A 22858-nucleotide genomic window follows, 5' to 3' on the forward strand; every position below is an offset into this window, starting at 1 on the left:
AAGACACCAGAGACAAAATTGTAGATTGCCACAAGGCTGGAAAGGGCTACGGGGCAATTGCCAAGCAGCTTGGTGAAAAAAGATTAACTGTTGGAGCAGATTATTAGAAAATGGAAGAAGCTTATCATGACTGTCAATCTCCCTCGGACTGGGACTCCATGCAAGATCTGATATAGTGCTGTCACCTTGTGGCATATCAATGATCCTAAAAAAAGGTAAGGAATCAGCCTAGAACTACACGGAAGGAGCTGGTCAATGACCTAAAAAAGGGAGCTGGCACCACTGTTTCCAAGGTTACTTTGGGACATACACTAAGACATCATAGTTTAAAGTCATGCATGGCACAGAAGTTTCCCCTGCTTACATCAGCACACACCCGGGCCCATCTTAAGTTTGCCCATAACCATTTGGATGATCCAGAGGAGTCATAGGAGAAAGTTCTGTGGTCAGATGAGACCATAATACAACTTTTTGGTCTTAAGTCCAATCGCCGTGTTTGGAGGACGAAGAATGATGAGTATCATCCCAAAAACATCATCTCTACAGTAAAGCTTGGGGGTGGAAGCATCATGCTTCGGGGGTGTTTTTCTGCACATGGGAGAGGACGACTGCACTGTATTAAGGAGAGGATCACCATGTATTGTGAGATTTTGGGGAACAACCTCCTTCTTTCAATTAGAGCGTTAAAGATGTGTCGTGGCTGGGTCTTCCAACATGACAATGACCCAAAGCACACAGCCAGTGGCTCTGTAAGAAAGAAGCATATCAAGGTTCTGGAATGGCCTAGCCAGTCTCCAGGCCTAAACCCTATAGAAAATCTTCCCAGCGACAGCCCAGAAACCTGGTTGATCTGGAGAAGATCTGTGTGGAGGAATGGGCCAAAATCCCTACTGCAGTGTGTGCAAACCTGGTACAATACTACAGAAAATGTGTAATTGCAAACAAAGACTACTGTACCAATTTATTATTATTTTCACAGATGTTTAAATACTTTTTGCAGTAATAACACATAAATGAATGATTAAAATCATACGTTGTGATTTTTTTTTGTGGATTATGTCTCTCACAGTGGACAAACACCTAAGATGACAGACAGTGGACAGACCCCTTCATGATTTCTAAGTGGGAGAATTTGCAAAGTTGCAGGGTGTTGAATACTCATTTTCCTCACTGTAGTAACGTATGGTCTTTGTAGGCGCCGAGCAGGGCGTGGAGCTCCTGCCATGCTGTTCTGTACAGACGAACACTGAGTTTTTACCAAGACAGGAAAGACACAATAAGGGTAAGAAAAAAGAGCCTGCTTGTCTTTGCTACATTTTTGGTTGTTTTCCATTTTTGTTTGTCACAATTGCAGAGCAGTAGTCAACTCAGTTATAATTTTTTTGTGTAATTTCCCCAGAGCTCTGTGACCAGCCTGCCACTGAGCCTAGTTGGTGCAGAATGTATGCCAGCACCGGAATACACCAAGAAACCAAACTGTTTTAGTCTGAGGTCAGAGCACATACTGATAAACCACTCACTGAGCTGCTAAACTCGGATGCTAACATCGTAATTAACATTAAATCTAATATGTAAATATAACATTAAAGGGATGGAATAGATGCCGGGTCAGAGAATGCCTGAACTTTACTGAACGTTGAGTGAAAAGTACATTTTACACCTTGAATACCACCACTGAACTTTTAATCATGTTGGCATTTCTTTTATTTTAAGTCTGTGCAGATCATGCTTTCTGGCAACACCAGTCTTAATTCACTGTTAGCCTCTTCTCCTGTGCTGCTCCTCTTTAAGGATTAATTTATGTGCCATGTTTTTTTTATTACAGGCTACGAGATGGATCAGAGTACCTCCTCAGTGCCTCCTCTCTTTTCCTGATGAAAACATGGATTCTGAGAATCCAGGCAAATGCAGGTAAACCTATTTATTGTTAAATCATATTTATTGGATTAACATGGGATTTTATTGTTAGTTAATCATGTCAAGACATTAAAAGCTTTAAAACTGCTGTGTCTACAGAAAGTAGTGATATAAGTACCTCTCAGCACTGTGGAAACCTGGGAGATCCATCATGCCACTGTTCTACAAAAGAAGGCCAGTGTGGTCCCTGTAGGAGTTTAGGCTATATTATTCATTTATATGCATTATGTTTTTAGCACCAGCCACAACTGATATAAAACACTATATTGCCAAAAGAACAATGTGTAGAGAGCTTTATGGAATGAGTTCCATGGCCAAGTAGCTGCATCCAAAACTTACATCAACAAGCACAGTGCAAAGTGTCGGCTACAGTGGTGTAAAGCACCACTGGACTCTAGAGCAGTGGAGATGTGTTCTCTGCAGTCATGAATCATGCTTCTACGCCTGGCAATCCGATGGATGAGCCTGAGTTTGGTGGTTGCCAGGAGAATGGCACTTGTCTGACAGCACTGTGTCAGTTTTTTTTTTTTTTTCATATTAAGTCCTTTCCTTTTAACCCTGGTTTGTTGATGTTTTTGGTAAATCAGATTCTCTGGGTGATTTGATGGAACATAAGCTCCAGTCTCAAAGTCCCAGCGCTGTACCTTCCTCTTCCTCCTCCAAACAAGACTGCACTACCAGCAAGCGTCGCTCCTACTCTTTTACATCAGGTACAACTGATTTACTCACACTACAACGTTAAGAACTCACATCTTCATTACATCAAATTAAAATGTCTAGTATTTGTAATGGCTGTTAGTAGTATGTGTACTTTTTATTTTAGTACTTAATTGTGACAGTGTAATTGTGACAAATACATTACAAAGAACAGAGAAAACCACTCAATACTTAAATATGTAATATAATTTAATTTAATTTCTTAAAATGCATAGTTAAGGAAATGGTTAAGTAATATCTTAACTTAAAATATCTTTTAATGCTTAAGAACGTAGTAAATAATAATGAACGGAGACAAAAAAATGGAATGATAATTACATCTTAACTATGAACAGTTAGCAATTAGCTAAGATTTATTTTACCCTAAATTGATTTAGCCTTATTATTTTTTACCAAATAGATTAACAAGGGCCATTTGACATTAGATGTAAGTATGTACCTTATAACATTAGTGTGCAGTATGTACCTTATAGCAATAGTGTGCAGTATATACCTTATAGCATTAGTGTGCAGTATATACCTTATAGCATTAGTGTGCAGTATATACCTTATAGCATTAGTGTGCAGTATATACCTTATAGCATTAGTGTGCAGTATATACCTTATAGCATTAGTGTGCAGTATATACCTTATAGCATTAGTGTGCAGTATGTACCTTATTGCATTAGTGTGCAGTATGTACCTTATTGCATTAGTGTGCAGTATGTACCTTATTGCATTAGTGTGCAGTATGTACCTTATTGCATTAGTGTGCAGTATGTACCTTATTGCATTAGTGTGCAGTATGTACCTTATTGCATTAGTGTGCAGTATATACCTTATAGCATTAGTGTGCAGTATGTACCTTATTGCATTAGTGTGCAGTATGTACCTTATAGCATTAGTGTGCAGTATGTACCTTATTGCATTAGTGTGCAGTATGTACCTTATTGCATTAGTGTGCAGTATGTACCTTATTGCATTAGTGTGCAGTATATACCTTATTGCATTAGTGTGCAGTATGTACCTTATTGCATTAGTGTGCAGTATGTACCTTATTGCATTAGTGTGCAGTATGTACCTTATTGCATTAGTGTGCAGTATGTACCTTATTGCATTAGTGTGCAGTATATACCTTATTGCATTAGTGTGCAGTATGTACCTTATTGCATTAGTGTGCAGTATGTACCTTATTGCATTAGTGTGCAGTATATACCTTATTGCATTAGTGTGCAGTATGTACCTTATTGCATTAGTGTGCAGTATATACCTTATAGCATTAGTGAGTGGTGTGTAATTGGGACGCAGCCTGACTGTTGTTTGTCTCTTTCACACTGTAGCAACCTACCAGCAGATTAAGCCTTGTGCGCTGCCCCCTTCAGGCACAATCCAAAACGACAACACTACCTACTCAGTGACTGTGTTTATAGGGGATGGAGAGAAGCTGGCCGCATGCAGCAGTGCTGCCCTGCCTCAGCCCAGTGCCTGCAGACCGCAGTTCTCCCAGCTGCCTCTCCGGGGCTATGCCAGCCTCCCACCACCTCAGCACAAACACACCCTTAGGAAGTTCTTTGGGAAGGAATAACTGAATCCTGTGTGACACAGCAGGCTAGTATGTCACTGAATGTGCAGGACGCAGGACTGTAAAGTGTGTTTTTATATGATATATATTTATGGTAACATAATGAGAAGTAGTATTTTTTTTGAGAAATTGTATCTTTTGAGTCATTTAACATTAAAAACTTTGAAAAACTGATGTTTTAGAATAAAGGTTTTGGGAACACATCACTGTAGGCCAGTATTAATAAAGCTACATGACACCAACATAAAGTACCTTATAAAACCTGACATAAACATACATAAACATTTATAGATGGTTATTTCAAAAGGCTCTGATGTCTAGTTCACAAGGTTTATATCAAATGACAGATTTTCAGTGACATTACACTGTACCTTTACACTGTCTATGCTCTAAATAAAACATGGAAGCCAAAGCAAAACAGTATACATATAGTGTAATATTGTTTATAAAGCTTCATAAACGTTTTTTAGTTGTTAGGAAGCGCTTATGTAGGTCTAGTAGCATTATTAATACTGGCCTACACTGAAGTCTTATACTTTTTTTCTCTAATATTCTCTTTAAAGAGCTATACTACTGTCTTAGCAGTATATAATAAAACAGTTTTTACTGGTAAAGGCACTGTTATTTGCTAGTTGACTTGATTCTCACATATTTTAGCATTCTGTGTGTATGGCAGGGTTGTTGTTCTAGCCTATGATCTCTCTGTTAAACTTCTGTTGTTTTTTGTTGTGTTGTTTGTAATAAGTGGATTTGAAGTTATCTATTTTTTTCCAACTGATTAAATCCCATGTTGTCCATACTGTTTCCCTTACCAAAGAATCTACGACTTTTCAGAGAGTAGCAGAGACTCTAATATGACTGCACCTTACACTGTGTTTCTGTTTTTCTCACACTGTATACTGAATGTTCACTGTTTGCTGTTTCTGAAGTGGACGTGTGTTTTCTTCTGAATGATTTTTTATACTGCTTTATTCTGCTTGGATAAATCACAGTACAGAAACATTGACATGTCTAATGTAATGTATCAACAATACACTTTTTTATAAAATGCTGAAATACTGCCTCATATTTATCCATTGATCTCAAACACAGATGTCTTCTGGGAATAGCAGAAACAAAAGATGCAGCTCTTGCTGTTTTGGGAGGAGGCTATATGTGGTAAAAATGTAAATTTCCCTCCTTGTTTCTGTGGCTGTCTGTCACTACAACCCCCAGTGGTATTTCTAAGCTGCTGAGTGATTGACCCCAACTGGATTTATACACCTTTTAGGCTTTAGAATGGTTTGTTTTTTAATAGTTTAAGAGTTATTCAGTGTCCACTCATGGACAAAAAAGGCAAAGGCATGTACTAATTCTTTTAATTATTCATGGGTGTGTTTTAGGCGTAGGGGGAAATAAACCACTCAGTGAGCCAGTTGCTATTCCATTTAATAGGCAGCTGTTCTCTGACTTTGGCTCGTTCGTATCTTAACAGTGCAGTTCTTTGGGCATCTCAGGAGAGGATACTGACTTGCGTGTTCATGCTGTGAAGGTACTCTTGCAGCTCATTTAGGGGAACAGCAATGTTATTTTACATTCTTAAATACATTATTACATTTTCCACGGCCAAAATAGCAACATACCTGAACACACCTCACTTCCAGACCATCACGCCCATCGGTGTAATTTTCTAGGCAATTTCTCAACAAGGAGTACACAAGTTTGGACTCCCAGAATTGGCAAGAACGGACTTGGTTCATGAGAGCATACTCTCGAGGACATGAGGATGCAAGACTTTTATTCTGTAATTGGAACAGCTGCGTACTTGATGATGTCACCCTCTCAGGGGAACGAAAAGTGTTTTTGCAGGAGCACATTTTCACAAATAAACCACATATCTGAAGTCTAAACCACTAAATTCCCGCCTAAAAATAACTTTGAACTTTATTTTATCACAGCAGTACTATTTTCAAAACGTATAATTTACAGGTAGGAACTCTCACCTCCACTGATACTGCTGCGAGGTGCATTCTAGGATGTCAGACTGTAAAAAGTGCACTCAAGTCACCTTCCACACATCCTTGATAGAGTGAAAGGAGCAAGAACACATCCGGGTATTTGTGGTGAACTTGGCTAACTGTGATCTAATTGGAACAGTACTTGGGCTGAAACTGATGACGTTTCCCGAGTCCACAAGAACACAAGGACAGACAAGAACGCAGATTGAGAAACAGCTTAAAACTCAGACGCTGTTTTAACAGTGCAGGTGCAAGGCGTGAAAATAGACTGTTGAGGGGGTGTAAGATAGTAAAGAGCATCTCGACACGCCTCATGCGAATAGCAGTTTTTAAGAATCTTCAGCTGCTGATACAAAAATTCTTACCACTCCAACCAGCTGTATCAGTGCATGATGTACACCGCAGGCAGTGGCTTTAATAATGTTCATATAATATATTAAAACTATATTGTATCAATCGAAATTAAGAAATACATTATATATGATAAGATATACACAAAACTAAACAATTGTGCTTCCATACCCTGTTAATTTCACAGTAAAAGCACTGTAAATGACAAAAAATAAACAAGTGTGCTTTACAAAAAATACTTTAAGATGTATTCTTGTTATGTAGTTTGAGTGAAAACATTTTGTAGTGGAAATATCCCTAGAGTGCATAATGTCCATATATGCTCCTTGTTGCGCTCATATTTTATTTAGCAGCAGAGATGCGTTTTTGAAGATGGATTTTACAGAAGTCCCAGAAGCTGATGGAGTTTCTGACCTTCGGCAGGCCATTTTGGTTTGGTGTGATTTGTTTTACCTGCAGTTATTGGTGGCATGGTGGTGTGGTGCAGGGTTGTTAGAAACCTTTTGAAAGGCTGTCCTGCATCCATAACAGTAAAACCGAAGCATATAGAAAATAACTAATAAATAGCTGTCCAAACCATGCATGAAAGAGTTAAAGACAGGGGGAAAAGGATACATGGTATTGTGGTAAAGCTTCACTAATCGTCCTCTAAGCTTTAGAGCTGAAGCCTGAATCTCTGAGGTCAGCATTCCACACTTTTGCATATGAAAAGCTGTTATGACTTGAAGCTAGATGGCCCAATGGTTCTAATCCTATTAACTCAGAGGGTCTGTTCTGTATTCATACATAATTTCTGAATATTTGATTACGTGTGAAATACAAAGCACTGCACAGATCCCTCTTTAAATGAGATGAGAAAGCAAACCAATACAGGCCGTGTGATAAACTGATACAGAGCAGATCAGTTTAAGAGAAATAAAGAGGCAGCAGGAGATGTGAGCGGTAAACAATGGCTCCACCATTCTTTGTGTTGATAGTGGATTAGACAGCATTAAATGCTTAAATGTGTTGTGCCCTGAAGCAGGACAGACTCTGCAGAGGTGAAGAGTAGTAATAATGTGTTTTCCATTCGTGCTGTTCTGCTGCTGGTTTCATTCTGGGTCTGCTGTTCCAACACAGATATAATCAATAGTTCAGATGTTCAGTGTTCATCACTTTTCAGAAAAAAAGAACTATATAACTATAAGTCATTTGTTGACAACTTACAGCTGGTCTGTAGTTATGGAAATAAAATGTGTTTTTTGACTGTAGTAAAGCAGTACTAGAGCAGATGCTCAACTTAATGCAGCATTTACACACACAGAGCACATTCAGACTTTCATCATAACTGGAAAAAGACACAGAAACACAGAGGACTATTAAAAGTATAAGTATTTGCTTTAGAGAAATTACAGATAAAGCCAAAGAGCGGTGAGTGCTGTTTCCCACAACTTTAAAAAAGACTCTTGGAAACTGGAAAAAACTGATACAGGAAGAGTCAGGTCTGGCTGACCTGGACTAAGTATCAGTTTCAGCAGTGAAGAGAGGAATTAGAGGTCTGACAGGTGAAGTGCAGTAATAAAGTCATTGATAAAATGAGAAAATAAAAAAGCAGCTTGTCTGGGTCAGGCAGCACTTCTACTGGACTATTAAACAATAAGGGTAGTGTAATTTGCAAATTATTTAATGCTAGCATCCTACTGTCCTATACTGTGTTCAACATTTCATAACCTTAATTTAATTTCTGCTTGTGACCTCCTGTTGTTTGATGTGACACTGACAAATGAGCTGAGCTCAACTGAAAGGATTATTGACTGCCTGTCAGCTGTTAATTTAACAAGTGGGAGAACAATCCATCTCTTCTGGCCACATGAATGGGAGAGGAACTGGTCAATGGCAGGTCACAGGGTGATGTGTTGCCTTTACTGCCAGCGGCCTAAAAAGCGTGACCTCCCACCAGCCTGGCTGAGCTAACAAAGGGTCTGGAATTTTGTTAGAGGCTAGAGTTGACCTTTACTGACCCTCTGTCAGCATGTAAAGAGGAAACTGTATGGAGCAGCTTTCCAGACTGGGATTATGCCTGGTCCTGGCCTGCACAGTGTTATAAATAGGGATTTCCCATGAGAAGCAAAATTTACTAGGCTTAATACCTGTACAGGAAACTGACACTACAAGTGATAAACCTAAATGAACACACACACTAGGGATGCAACGTTTCTCTGTGTTTTATCGAACCGATCGGTTCGGCCTGTTTGGTTTGATACACCTGGAAGAACCACGATATCACGATGCACTAATAGAGCCAACGAACGCTCTCCTGCTGTACATGGTGCTGAATGTCCCAGCATGAATGCTCCCGCAGTGAAGCAGCACTTGAAGACACTCACTCTCAGGACTTTTTTATATACTTCTCTCAGCGTGTCTCTCCATAACCATGCAACAACCAATCAGAATGATTTCTGAATTTCCCAGTAGCAAATCAGCGCTCTGAAGGCAGGTGCTGAAGATTTGAGCGATAATTAAACAAAACTTTCTCAGCTGCATGATCAGGCTAGTGAACGCAAAACGGAGAAAGGAACATTTAAAGAGGTGCAGTCAGCTTATAAAACCGCTGTTTGGGACCATTTTGGCTTCAGCGTTAAGTATAATAAACAAGGTAAAAGACAGTCAGCAGATAAAGCACAGTGTGCAAGCATTTCTTACATATTATTGCACTTTATTTAATTTTGCCTGTTTTTGACTAGTGGTAGGAATATGTTTTCCTTTTTTATAATACATTTTGTGAATTGAATTAATCTGTGCCTTTTTCTATTTGTTAATTGGCTCTGCAAGTGTGAGTAGTAGCACCTTGGCCACATTGTACCATTGCATCCCTGTTACACACCAGTATTGCCAGTATTTACCTTATAATCTGGTGTGCCTTATGTATATTTTACCAGTAAGGTTGTAAGGAGCAGTAAAGCTACTCCGCTGACGTGCAGCGTTATACAGGAGTTTCAGTTTAGTCCGAAGCTAACCGCTAGCTCTTTTGAGATAAGTACATTGGACTGTAGTCTGCGTGTTAACCAAGTTAAAACAAGCTATGTGGGATGAGCATTTAGGGTTTGTCAGGCTAGTACCAGTGGTTAGCTGCTAATGGTGATTTGCCTACAACAACTTAACTGACGGTAAGTTTTTGTAGGCAAACCAGAAACTCCAGAGTGGACTATCGTATTTTCCTATCAATTAAGCAGAATGGACTATTTCATGAAGGGATAGAATAGCACTGGGTTAACTAATATTTTATATTAAAAGGAGGGGGGGGAGTAGGCACTGCAAATGTTCAGTGGTTTAGGCCTTTCTTGTTCTATGTTAAACCTTCATTAGAGTCATTAGAAAGGCTGTGTGATGGGTATAGGGTTGTGGTGGCCCTCAGGGTTCTAACCTCTGTCCTCTAGTGTTACTCTCATCACTCCCCTCTGCCACACACAGATTCATTAAAGCAGACCCGGGATCAGATGTCGGGACTGTAGGAACAGGATATGTGTAAAGGAAATGGGAAATAAATTATTATTGAAATGAATGCAGTGATTGGGAATGTGTGTGTTGCGATGGCTGGAACACTGAACAGGTGAGGGCAGGCAGGTCCTGCAAAGAAAACTTTGCAACGAAAACAATAGATCTTTATTCTAGAACTATATTATCATTGTGGGGGTACATCAGCCACCCATGGCCTGTGCCTTTATTACCATGTGGTTCTTTCATGTGTCCGACTTAAAAGCTGGTGTTAAAGGAAGGCCTGACGCTCTGTGTTCAGTAATCACAGCACAGCTGCAGCCTGTTGAGGAAAGAGGCAACAGGAGAGGAGCTGAGTACGCCTGAGCTCCTCCTCTGATACCACTGGTGCTGTTACCATGTTGACATGGTAAAATGTCAACATCTGATGTGTTTAATGCTCTTTTGGGAATAAAATATGAGTCTGGTTAAAAGCAGTTTAGGAAAAAAAAATTAAGATGCTGAGAAAACTATTCCAGGTGACTCTCCCTTATGAAGACACTGAGATTAAAATACCAAGAGTGTGCAGATCTGTCCTCAAAGATAAATGTGATACTTAGAAGAATCTAAAATATAAAACATATTATGGTTTGTTTGATCCTTTTTTTTTACAGAATAATTCCAAATGTGTAGCTGTATAGCTTTAATACAGTCTTTAATATTAAATGTACAATATAATAATCATAACAAACACACATTGAATGAGAGATTGTGTCTTTACTTTTGACTGGTACTCTATGTTGCATTACTCACACCTACCAAATACTCTCCCATCTGGCACAACCCTTGCAGTGATATGCAGCCAATAAGCATTTAGTTCTCATGTTATGTGCAAGATGCTAAAGAGTGAACTAGTGCAGGTGCTGTACCATAGAGTGAGCCTGGTGTAATGACTCTGTTAAACAACCAGTAAACGCAGTTTCCTTTCTAAACTTATGGTGTGCTTATTGCGAACCCAAGACATGGTGTCAGAGGTGCTGATTTAGAAGGAACAATACCAAATAAAGTACACTGTTTGATTTTGTGAGCTGTGCTGTGCTAGCTAGCAGGCTAACCAATAGAAAGTGACTAGCGAGCAGGAGAATGGAGGGCTTACAACCACCCCTGATGCTACAGTTAACTGGTAACGTTGCAGAGAACTGAAGGAGATTTAAGCAAAGGTTTGAATTATACTTATCTGTGATTGATGCTGAAAAAGTCAGCCCTGGAAGTGAACAATAATTGTGTTTGAGGATGGAGACGCAATAAAGCTGGACATAGTAATGCAAAGATTTTAGACTTATTGCATTCCAAAGCAAAACGTGACTTATGAAAGGTACAGGTTCTTCACGTGTGCAAAAACAAGGAGAAGCAATTGACCAGTATGTGATGGAGCTGAGGAACAGCAGCAAAACATGTGAGTTAACAGACTGTCTGATTAAAGATAGAATTGTCTGTGAGATTCTGAGTAGTGCATTGCGTGAAGGACTGCTTAGAGTGCAAGATTTAAACCTAGAAAAAGGCACTAGTATTGTGTAGAGCCGCTGAGACCGTGTCACGTCCTTGTCCTATCCCCGTCAGCCTCCATGTTCTTCCCTTCTGTCAGGGTGCAGCAAGGAATGGCGAGGAGACCGGACGCAAATGTGAGTATATTTATTGAACAGATAACAAAAGACAAAAATAAACAAATAAACTGAAACTAAACTGAAAACAAGAAACACGGGAAACATAGGAGCCAGTTACGCAACCATAACAGACGAAAAAACGTACAAGGATCGACAAGAGAGAAGGGAATACGGACTATAAATAGTGGTGGACACACACAGGAAACAGGAAACACCTGGTACTGAGGGGCGGAGCTACAAATGAACACAGGTAAGTGGAAAACTACTGAGACAGGAGACACAGAGGAGCACAGGTCACGTGGGGATATAACACAGACATGAGACAGGGCCAGAAAAGGTAAATAAACACAGAAACATGAGAACAGACAGGGTCCACATGACACAGGGACTGAAAATTACACCATAGATGCTCTGAAGAAGCATGTGAGAAAAACAAGCAATGCACAGAAAGACAAGCTACTGACTTGGGGAGCCAGGAACCCGCCAGATCCAAACAAAAAACAATGTGATCGCTGTGGAAGTCAGCAAATGTCCAGCATATGGAAAAAACTGCAATAAATGTGGAAAACCTAATCATTATGCACATTGTTGTAAAAGCGGAAAGAAACAAAGTCAAGTGCATGCAGTGAATGAAAATTGAGATTCTATGTGGAAATGTTGTTACAAAATAAACAAAAGCAAAAAAGACTGGATGATACCTCCGCAAGTGCAAGATAAAATGATAAAGTTCAAACTGAATACCAAGTGTGTACAATGAACTGAAACCAAGACCTGCACTGCATGATGCCAAAGTAAAGGTTACTGGCTATGCTAGAACTGATATTCCAGGTAAAGGAAAATGTCTAGCTTGGGTAACATACGTACAAAGAGACTGTTGTTCATCATGGTGCCAAAAGAGGTACAGGCCATACCTGGTTTGGTGGCATGTGAAAAACCTAATCTAGTAAAGAGTCCTAGGGTCCAAGTAGTTGAAAGTGGACTTGGAAATGACTATGACAGCTTGATGCAAGAGTACATGGATCTGTTTAAAGGACTGGGCTGTCTACCTGGTGAGCACACCATTCAAATTGACAAGACTGTACCACCTGTAATACACCCTTGCAGAAAAGTGCCATTTTCACTTAGACATGGACTGAAAATAAAGCTAGACAAAATGAAAATCTTGGGGTCATTCAAAAAAATTGATGAGCCCACTAAGTGGTTTCAGTTCTCTTGTAACAGTTGACAAGAAAAATGGCAAGCTAAGAATTAGTTTAGATCCAATAAGATCTCAATAAGGCAATAAAAGAGAACACTTCAAACTACTTACACGTGAAGTCATAATGGGTCAGTTTGCAAATGCAAAGTTCTTTATCAAATTGGATGCTTCTTCTGGATATTGGCAGCTAAAGTTGGATGGTGCCAGCTCTAAATTGTGTACATTTAACACACCATTTCCAAGATACCGGTTCCTGAGATTGCCTTTCGGGATTGCATCAGCTCCTGAGATGTACCATAAAACAATACACCTAGTCTATGAGCACACTGAAGGAGTTGACACGTCCATGGATGACTTCATTATATGGGGAGCCACAAAAGAAGAGCATGACTCCAGACTCAGACAAGTCCTAGAAGCTACACGAAAGGCAAACCTGAAACTGAACAAGTGCCACCTGGGTGTGTCTAAACTGCCATTTGTGGGAAACATCATCAGCAGTAAGGGCATCTGACCTGATCCAATAAAAGTTTTTGACACTGAAAATATGCCGAGACCCCAGTGCAAGAATGATGTGCAGAGGTTCATGGGGATGATCAGTTATATGGGAAAGTTCATACCCAGTCTCTCTGAAAAGACTGCACCACTGAGATGGCTAAGTTAAAAAAAAAAACTTATTGGATTGGAATCAAGAAAAGGCATTTCAAATTCACTTAATTGCGCATAAAGAGGCTGATCATCAAACTTCAACAATAAACCCTGAATATCTCCTATATACCAGGGAAGTTTATGTATACAGCAGACACACTCTCCAGAGCTGTGGATCCAAAAGCCCCATCAATCCACAAAATAGCGGAGGATGTGCAGGCCTATGTGAGTATGGTGACGTTATCATTAGCTGTTTCAGATTCAAAAATGCACCTGATCCGAGAAGAGAAAATTCTGAAACAACTAAAACAGGTGGTGTTAACGGGATGGCCTCAAGTGCGGCAGCAGTGTTTCTCAGATATCGAAGACTATTTGAATTGTAGAGCTAAGCTTACTGTAGTAAATAATGTAATATACAAGGGAAGTAAAATAATAATTCCAAAAATGTTACAAAAAAAATTATGGCCACGAGGGTCATTTGGGCATGGAGAAGAGCAAGAGATGGGGCACGTGAAGTTATGTACTGGCCCAGAATCAACAAAGGGGTTTCAGATTTGGCCTCATCCAGTGCCACAGAGACCCTATCAGAAAGTAGGTGCTGATCTGTTCACCTGCAACAACAAAGATTTTCTGATAGTCACTGACTATTACTCACTATATCCTGAAGTATTTGATTTAGGTTCTTTTACAGCAGAGAACATCATCACATGCATTACGTTTTTTCCAGATATGGCGTACCTAAAGAGGTATTTACTGACAACAGTCCAATTAGCTGTGCAAGTATCAAAACCTTTTCTGCTCCAATCTGTCTGTGAGAGAAGACCTTCTTAAAACAAAGGAAGGCAGGATAGTGAAACACCTCAAGGAGTGTGAAAGGTCAAAACAGAAGCTCTACTTTGACACAAAAGCAAGGCAGCTCCCGGGGTTACATGGACGGAGTGAGGCTCAAGGACAAAGAGGACACCTGGAGACAAAAAGCTACTGTGCTGGAAGAGGTACAACTGAGGTCATACACAATCCAGACAGATGATGGCGCTGTTCTACGGAGGAATTGATGAGATATCTTAAAAGAACCAGTGCTTAATTCAGACCAGGAGAAATTGAGTGGTAGAAGGTCGACACACACACATAAACCTCCTGAGAGACTAATTGAGTGTATATATGAGTTGGTGTATATAAGTTAAGATGAAAAAGGGACAATTAAGTTATAGCCAGAAATGTCACAAACCAAAATGGTCACAAACCATTTGGGCACATTCGCCGCTAACCCCGCTAGTTCTTTCGTCATATAGAGGTGGGTATATCAAACTGTAGCCTGCCCATTTACTATGTAAAACAAGCTGCATGGGAAAAACTAGCTAGCTAACATTGCCCTGGTTTACCGGAACACTCCTCAGCGTAGCGCTATCCAGCTTCAGTCTAAATCTGGAAATCTAAGCTTAATGTAAATAAACAGATGCGCTTTACTTACCCAAATAAATGGTTTTCAGGAGAGAAACCTAGAAGCTCAACATCCAGCACTTGTTTATATTGTCTGACTCATCTATCATTTTTTTTTTTTTTTTAGATTTACAGTTTGTTTTTTTTTGTTTTTTTACTTACATACAGGTCTCATCACCCAGCAGACCAGAAAATAGATGTTTATTTTTAGCCTTACTGCGCAAAAAATATGTTACATGATATAAAAGTTACATGAGGATACATAAGAAAAATCTCTTCTCTCCCTCCAACTGTTGAAGTCAGAATTTAATAACTGCTACAAAAATGCACAAATATCTCTGTTTACATCAGCAACAGATCAAAATAATTTACATTACATGCAATGCCTCAAAAACTTATCAAAGAAAACCACCTTGAAAGTACATTAAATAATACATGCTCACTTTGCAATTTTTTTTTTAAATATATTACAAAGTGCTACATTGTTCTAAGAAATAACAGGCAGAAGAGAGCAAGAACACTATTCTCTAATGTGAAGATTAGAATGTTACAAAAACATGTTTTAATAAACAAACAAAAAAAGGTTGACTGTTGGCCGCTGTTCTTTTGGCATGTTGTTTATTTCAGACATTCCTTTACTGCAACCAAAATTTCACTAATAATAGTATCTCTGTTCTCCCTTGTAACCTGCAAGGTTTAAAACACAAACAAGCAAATGAGATTTATTATCACTGAGCTTACTTTGTTGCAAAACAACTATTGTATATAAAGTCAGAGCGTACATTAGCATATCAACATTAGAGAATAAAGAACATGCAACATGACACCTTCACAATTCTGCAAATATTTAAATACAACTTTTTATATATTTTAAATATTATAAGAATTATTAAAATCCTGCAGGGCACACACAATCAGGCATGTTTGAAATTCGCCAGAGGATCCAGGCATGGAAGAAGGTCATGTGGTCAGATAAAACCAAACTTGTCTGCAAACTAAGTCAAGCACTACAGTAAACATCTAACCTCTGTAATAGCAAACAAAGGTTTCTGTACCAAGTAATAAGTTCTGGTTTTCTATTGTATCAAATATTGTTTTATGTGATAAAAGACAAATTATTAAAAAATCATACAATGTGATTTCTGGATTTTTTTTCACACTTAAAGTGTGCCTATGATAAAAATCACAGACCTCTACATTCTTTGTAGGTGGGAAACATTGCAAAATCAGCACTGTATCAAATACTTATTTTCATGCCCATATTTAGTGTACATAAACTGCCACAACTCACAATAAAGACTTTAGCATCCTTCCTTGCTCGAATCTCCTCTACCAGACCCAGGGGTTTTCCTTTAGGAACGGGAATGGTTCCCAGGATGGAACAGGCCGAGTTGTCCAGCGCTTGTCTCACAGCACGAATAAATGCTTGACTGAAGAGTTCCATCTTTCCAATCTCATCTATGATAAACAAACTTCTACTGCCCTTACCTACCTGTTAGAAAGTGCAGGAATGACATGAATAACAGGGTAATTGAAGATGACTTCTTAAGAGCATCTTTAAACCAACAACTAAAATAACAAATGTGGGACACTGGCATAGTGATGCTGTATGGGGTATTAGTGTGTGTTGTGCTGGTACAATTGTATCTGATACAGCAGTGCTGCTTCAAACCTCAAACACTGTTTCCTCCAAGAAAAACCTCACTCCAGCTTATAGATACAGTAAAGTGTGCGCTCATCCGTTGCTACACTGTTTGTGTTGGTAAAAGATTTCTGTTGATTCAGGCTCTCCAGACTATTAAATATAAATCTGGACACAGTCTAGATACGCCCAAAATAGTATTGTTAGGCTGGTCTGAACATAGCCTAATGCACCACCAGTGTACCTGTGTCACTGAACCACTCGTACCATCACAACACACAAAAACTCCTCATACACCACCACAATGCAAATCAGTGTCACTGCGGGCCCACCACCCAAATAATAATAGCTGCTCTATAGTGGTCTCTCCTGTGGGGTCCTGAGCACAGGGAAAAACAGAGTAAAAGGAGAAGGACAGATACTGGACTACAGTCTGTAATTATAGATCTACAAAGTGATTAGTGGAGCTGAAATAATTGATAGTGGGTGCAGAAACTAGAAGGTGGTAATAATGATTTGTTTGGTAATGCCTGATTGGTGTAAGATTAAGGTGTAAAATAGTAATTACTGAGGGCTGAATCTAGCAATAAAAAAGATTTTAATGTATCCATCACATAACAGATTTTATGTGATTTAATTATTTTTCAGCATAGTATAGTTTAAATATCAAACAAAAAGTAGAAATAGGAAAGAACTCTCTGAGAACTGTGTGGACATGGTCTAATATTCAAATGAAATTTTAGACCCGCCCATTGAACAGAGATTTATTCATAAGAAATTCATAAGAAATATTTTGCAAATTCAAATGAACCCAATTAGAAATTAAATACACATTCAGCTTTTCAGGGAATGTTGAATGTCAAATATTTAAACTTTAACTAATACATTTTACTTTACACTCAGTTCCTTAACAAGTTGTGTTTACAGGGGGGGGGGGGGGGGGGGGTATCCCGATATTGTGATTCTGCGATTCTCAATATATCACAAGAAAATTCTCTCCGAATTCGTTTCTGAAGAGAATAAAAACTTCTAAATAAGCACATATCAGGAATTATGGCTTTATTAGTGTCAGTTTCACAGAATTTCACAACCAGGTTTCCATTTCACTGCATTTCAGTGCAGGTTTCCCCTATTCATTTGATTAGCGCCACCGTGTGGAGTAATAAAACTGTAACTTATATTCAACCAAGTGGTTTAAAGTAAATAGAAGCTACTCTTTAAAGTAGAACTCTGGTGTGAAATGGACTTTGTGTGTATTAAAACGAGATAAAAAGTACTTACCCACCTCCACTCTCCCACAGCTGTCGGAGATCCAGTATTTTGTGCACTTTGACCAAACAGGCTTTTAGAATGAGTGATACGGGGCATGCCTTGCGCCTGCAGATAAATTGCTTTGTCCATCGTTATCCAGGCTCAAAGTAGCTCCACACCTTATTGGTAGAACCCGGAGAGCCCTGATATTTAAAACGAGACATTTAGAATTTTAAAACTGCACAAAAAGTTTATTAAAAGCCACTGTTCACATCACATAGTCATGCATGACAAATGATTTTTGTGACTAAATTTTAAGATGGCGGTGCCCAGAGATTTACCTACGCTATTGGATGTTAATGGTGGCTTTTTGTGCAGTTTAAAATTCTAAAATGCTCGTTTTAAATGTCAGGGATCTCTGGATTCTACAAATGAAGTGTGGAGCTACTCTGAGCTGCGGGAGTGCGAAGGTGGGCTATTTAACAAGAGGAAGTACTTTTTATCACGTTTTAATTCACCCAAAGTCCATTTCACACTGGAGTTCTCCTTTATGATTTTTTTCCTACACAATTGCATTTTGTCAGGGTACAAAGAGGGTAATATTTGTATTAAAAAATTAATTTGTATTTTTACTTACATTTTGAAAAAGTGGCAAAACAACATTCTCAAACGAGGGAAGGTCAACAACATACTGGCCGACCCTGTACTCACGCCTGCCAGCCGGGATATCAGTCCTGTGATAAAATAAAGAACATGAGAAACATTAATAGAGACACATCACTATCAGGTAAACAAAGAAAACAGTAAAGCAGGGAGTACCCGACTCTGGACAGGGGTCCTCTCTCTCCTGTTAGGCTCACGACATCAAAGCCCACCCTCTTCCCCCTCTCTCTCAGCTCTTCTGTGTAAAAGCCGTGGACGCTCACGTCTGCAGAAACCAGCGACTTACACACTTCCTGCACTAGCGTGGTTTTCCCCACGCCTAAAAAATAAAAAGATTTAGGCAAGAAAATGTGGGTAATTGTACTATTAGGCCTGTTATGATAACTGCTAACTGATATGCTAATTTACCCACTATGGGATTAATAAAGGATAATCCTCTTCTATCTAGAGTAAGGAAAATTCATGAATTGGAACTGGAATATTAAAATTTTTAAATATTCGACATAAATAAAAAAAAAAACAAAGACTCATCCACACCTTTTCTTTTACTTTTAGGGTGAAATTTACTTTGCATGCTATCTGCTATCTGTGTTAATACAGACAAACCCCCCCTTTATCCAATTAGAATATTATACATGTGTTTCTACACCGCCTCTACATCCGTCCACACACACACACACACACACATAAGAGTAGATGGAGTTAATACCTCCATAACTTCAGTTTTGGAGGTATCACAGTCTAGACCAGAATCTGCACACAACAGTGTATGTGACATTTGCTTCCAGTTATGAGGAGAAACACAGCACACCCTTTACATTTTTTTTTTAAATATATTTTTATACTTAATAGCATTTCAGCTGCATTACAAACAGCACTACAAACTGTGTATATAGTACAGCAAGTGTCACAGTAAGCACACCCTTTGCTAAATCTAATTATTATTAATTAATATCAAGTTAAAAAATTCAATAGAATTTCTGGTGCAATACTAAAACACTAAAAACTATTGTGTATAGCACTGCTAGAGGTAAACAAATATGCACACCAAGTTTGGACACCATACATTTATCATGTATTTTAAAACTGAACAGCATCGTAGCCATAATATATAGAACACTAAAACAGCTGTGCAGGACACAGACAGGCGTTCCCAAACACATGTGTGGCTCGTATCACCAAACATTCACACCCTTCAGAATTCTGATAACAGAATAATTACTATATATTCATATTTATGCTTTACATAGTATATTAAAGACTATTGTGTATAGTACAGCCAGGTGTCAGCAGTCATGCACTACCATTGCATTTTACCTTTAGATTGTATGCAGCTCATTTGTGTTTTGTGCAATGAATCTAAAACCTATTAAAAATGCATATGTAAAAAAAAAACTGAATTTGTAAAAAAAACATGCAAACTCTAAATGGTAAGCATGCTTGGTGACATCTATCTGTATAATACACATATGATAAAATAAAAATAAACGCTCAAAAACACAGGATTAAAAAATCAGCGTTTATTTTGTGTATTTTATTCGTTGTTCCACGTAAAAGTAAAGACCCCTGTATCACAGTTTATGTGGGAGAGCCATCCGGACGTGCACCTAACTAAAAAATAAATGAAGAAATGTGGAAATAAATACATAAATGGAGACATGTTTAAATAAATAAATGAATAAATAAATAAATAAATGCTGAAATATATAAATACATAAAATGCTGAAATAAATGAACGCATAAATAAATAAATGTGGAAAAACATCATTCAATAAATGTATAAATAAATAAATGCAGAAATAGCCCCAAATAAAAGTTGAGAAATATGGAAACAGATTAATGATTTAATTTTAAGTGCACACTTTTTGATGACGAAATGTTTTAAATAATTTATTGATTTATCTAGACAATTATTTGTGTGTATACATTTATTTATTAATTCATTTAAAAGCGCATTTTTTTAATTTATACAATTATAATTTTTTTTTAATGTATACAATTTATACAATTATACAACAATTATACAATTATACAACTAATATCAAATCACACACCTAAAATGCTACTAAAATTAAATTGTAATAAAACTTTATAAAAAATTGATTTTGCATTGTATCCAATACATAAAGTGTATGCCTGTTTGTTGTTCTATACATCATTGTTTGTAATGCAGCTGAAATGCTATATATATTTTGTATAATAGTAAAGCCTCATGACTGGAAGTAAAAATGTCACATACATTGCTGTATACAGACTCTGATGTTACAGAGGTATTAACACCTTCTACTCTTATCTGGGAATAATAATATGTATTTAATGTACTGATTTGAAGGTAAATGAAGATGTAGAGGTGTTGAAGAACATGCATGTTATTCTGATTGAATAAAGGAGGGGGTGTGTCTCATTGTGGAGATTACTCTAACACACTCACGGTATAGCTGTAGAAAATCTTGTGGCCTGGTGTGATGCATATAAATTACAGAATAACACAAGTAAGACTGCAGAAATGTTGGTGTTCCCTTTATCAGTCAGTAATCATGACCGACCTTGTCCATTCATGGCCATATGATTGGGCAGGTGAGCTCCTTTAAATATCTTGAAGTTTATATAGATAGCAATTGGACCTGGAGTACACAGGTGACCACTGTGTGCTCTAAAATTCACCAGCGACTTTTTCCATTTTCCTCGTAGACTTAGATTATTTGGTGTCTGTAAGAATATTATGTTGATTTATTTTACAGAGCAACCATTGAGTCAATTCTGAGATACAGCATTACTGGTTGGTTTGGCAATCTGACAGTTGAATCAAAGACGCAAATTATGAGCCTAGTAAAGACAGCAGGGGAAATTATGGGCAACCTTGCTCCTCTCTCGGCAAGAGCTGTGGGAGCAGGCGTTATGTAGGCAAGCTATGAACACTGGATCTGATACTACACATGTGCTGTATCCTGAGTACCAGCTCATTAATTCGGGTAGGAGATACAGGGTCCCGTTGTGTAGGTACAATAGGTACAAACATTCTTTTGTACCTCTGTCAGTAAAGATGTTAAATAACAGCAATGTTGTGGGTCTTTGTAAAAGTACAAAAATGTAATGCACTGGGAAGTAATGTTATGTTGGCCATGTGTTTTTTTTTTCTTGTGTGATGTGCAGCATGCCCTCTGTCCAAGCAAAATTTCTCATTTAGGAGACAAATAAAATAACTTTGTTTGTATTAACAAAGATAGCATGCAAAGTACTGTTCAGACAAAAAGTTAAATAACGATTTAGGTGAGTCTCTGTGCTTCCTCTGTCCTTGTTACTGAAGTATCTGCAGACTACTGTCATCCGCTCACAAGTTGTTAGTGTTAAAATCCCAAATAAACTCAGTTTAAAGCGGGTTTATTACTATAAAGTCTGATGCATTTCCTCAGATTAGCAGTGCTTCCATCTTAGCTTCACTCCAACATGTAACATTAAATACTGAGACGTAAACAGAAACACCATTATATAACAGTTAAAACCCTGTCTATCAATACCGTTTAGATTATACACAGTATGATATTTTTATTATTATTACTGTACCTGGAGAGCCTGTGAGGAACACGTGCTTCAGCATGGCTCTATTTACAGCTGCAAAACAACTTCCTGTGTGGGTATTTCATGCGCATGCGCACTGCTGGTGCGTCCACAAGAGCCCCAACTCTCATATAATAACCGACATAAATAATATAAATCACTAAATCAGGGAGAAAACACCCTAAAAGCCAAATAATAAAAAAAAAAACTTAATTTATTAGTATACCAAAAGGGAAAAATAACAAATAATTAAGTTTTACACATAATTATTTTTTTTAGCCTCCAGTGGTTAAATGGCCAGAAGAACCCACCTTTTTTTAAACAACACATTTATTTTAAATGCCTTCACGTGAGTAACGATCTTCCAAGTGTACCAAGCTTCCAAAGACACCTGACACTATTTAAATATTATGCAGAATTTCATTTTTTTTTCACTTTTGTTTTCAAATAAATGCTTTTTAATGTATTATTTTCTTGCATTGATATCTATTGGTTAAGCACTTTGATTTGTTGTGTGTCTGAGTAATGCCATAAATGTAGACAGATCAAGCATAAAATTAAGACCATCTCCTTGTTTCTATACCCAGTACAGACTGGTTTATTATTTAAACGTAAACCCTGTTTCTTCAGTGCTCAGGACCGCTCAGGAGAGACCACCACATAACAGCTATTATTATTTGGGTGGTGGGTCATTAATTTCAGCATTGCAGTGATACTGATTAGCATAGTGGTGGTGTATGAGGTGTTAGTGTGTGTTGTGCTGGTATGAGTGGGTCAGATACAGCAGTGCTGCTGGAGTTT

General features: G+C 38.1%; 2 protein-coding genes across 8 annotated transcripts in view; one reads left to right on the forward strand and one right to left on the reverse strand.

Annotated features, from left to right (window-relative positions):
• The window catches only part of LOC103028505 (spectrin beta chain, non-erythrocytic 1), a 58290-nt gene extending 53034 nt beyond the window's left edge, over positions 1–5256 (forward strand). For 5 of the 7 annotated variants that reach the window (XM_007238451.4, XM_049481241.1, XM_007238453.4 and 2 more), the window contains 5 exons: positions 1196–1282; positions 1400–1491; positions 1826–1911; positions 2505–2627; positions 3954–5256. In XM_007238451.4, the coding sequence (XP_007238513.3) occupies positions 1196–1282; positions 1400–1491; positions 1826–1911; positions 2505–2627; positions 3954–4198 (633 nt within the window). In that variant the 3' untranslated portion in view covers positions 4199–5256. Of the gene's footprint in view, positions 1–1195; positions 1283–1399; positions 1492–1825; positions 1912–2504; positions 2628–3953 lie in introns of those variants that run through there. The other 2 variants (XM_049481238.1, XM_049481240.1) reach the window with 2 other exon arrangements.
• Positions 5257–15127: 9871 nt separating this feature from the next.
• Positions 15128–22167, reverse strand: ntpcr (nucleoside-triphosphatase, cancer-related). The gene is made up of 5 exons (XM_007238454.4): positions 22064–22167; positions 18656–18818; positions 18474–18570; positions 16235–16435; positions 15128–15630 (listed from the first exon to the last, which is right to left on the reverse strand). Exons 1-5 carry the CDS (start codon positions 22095–22097, stop codon positions 15562–15564), a joined length of 564 nt encoding a protein of 187 aa, XP_007238516.1. The 5' UTR covers positions 22098–22167; the 3' UTR covers positions 15128–15561.
• Between the last annotated feature and the right edge of the window lie 691 nt (positions 22168–22858).

This window comes from Astyanax mexicanus, chromosome 7 (genome assembly GCF_023375975.1).
Source record: "Astyanax mexicanus isolate ESR-SI-001 chromosome 7, AstMex3_surface, whole genome shotgun sequence".
NCBI lineage: Eukaryota > Metazoa > Chordata > Actinopteri > Characiformes > Acestrorhamphidae > Astyanax > Astyanax mexicanus.

What these genes read in the sequence shown, in the direction of transcription:
- ntpcr (XM_007238454.4), bottom strand. Translation starts at nt 22,097, where the DNA reads ATGCTGAAGCACGTGTTCCTCACAGGCTCTCCAG. An exon ending in GTTCCTCACAGGCTCTCCAG is followed by an intron (nt 18,819 to 22,063) that starts GTACAGTAATAA and finishes TTTATTTTTTAG; the next exon opens with GCGTGGGGAAAACCACGCTA. An exon ending in AGGATGCTAAAGTCTTTATT is followed by an intron (nt 15,631 to 16,234) that starts GTGAGTTGTGGC and finishes TAAACCTTGCAG; the next exon opens with GTTACAAGGGAGAACAGAGA.